The following is a 610-nucleotide window of genomic DNA, read 5'->3' on the forward strand; positions in this document are numbered from 1 at the left end:
AAGATAATAAGAGTGGTGATGAAGGCTGCAGCTATCAACACGCATGCAGCAGTGCATGCATGCATGCAGCAGCAAACATAAACTCTTACCGCTGCAGCATCGTTTCCGCTTGACAGCCGCAGCCTGGCTCTCTCCAGTTCTCCTTCTCCCCGGCCTGCAGCAGCAGCAGCAGCAGCAGCAGCAGCAGGAGCAGCAGCAGCAGCAGCAGCTGCTGCTGCTGCTGCTGCATCCCCTGTGCATGCGGAGCCTTGGGAGGAGTGGAGACGACCCCACAACCCCCGCGAGGAGACAGGAGACAGTCCCCTTCCTCTCTCCTTGCAGCATGCTGCTGCAGTATAGCGTCTGAGTAGCCGCTGCTGCTGCTCCTTCTGCTGCTGCTGCTGCTGCTGCTCCTGCTGCTCCTGCTGCTGCTGCTGCTGCTGCACTATCTTGCTTCGCCCGCTGCACAGGGGACAGCAAGCTGCTGCCTTGTCCCTCATCAGCTGCCGCTGCAGCAGCTGTCTCCGCACCCAACTCGGCAGCCACTTGGGTGTAAACAAATCAGGGGCGTGGGGGGCCCCCTGGGGGCCCCCAGTGAGGGGCCCCCCGCGGGGGGCCCTCTTGAGAGCCC

The 610-nt window shown here is 62.8% G+C and overlaps 1 protein-coding gene across 1 annotated transcript in view; it reads right to left on the reverse strand.

Annotated features, from left to right (window-relative positions):
• Positions 1-479, reverse strand: part of EMH_0048030 (uncharacterized protein) — a gene marked incomplete at both ends in the record, with an annotated part of 3,147 nt that extends 2,668 nt beyond the window's left edge. Inside the window, 1 exon segment of the mRNA XM_013496353.1 lies at positions 90-479. Coding sequence (XP_013351807.1) covers positions 90-479 — 390 coding nt within the window.
• Between the last annotated feature and the right edge of the window lie 131 nt (positions 480-610).

Source organism: Eimeria mitis, genomic scaffold (assembly GCF_000499745.2).
Source record: "Eimeria mitis Houghton genomic scaffold, Emh_scaff2058, whole genome shotgun sequence".
NCBI lineage: Eukaryota > Apicomplexa > Conoidasida > Eucoccidiorida > Eimeriidae > Eimeria > Eimeria mitis.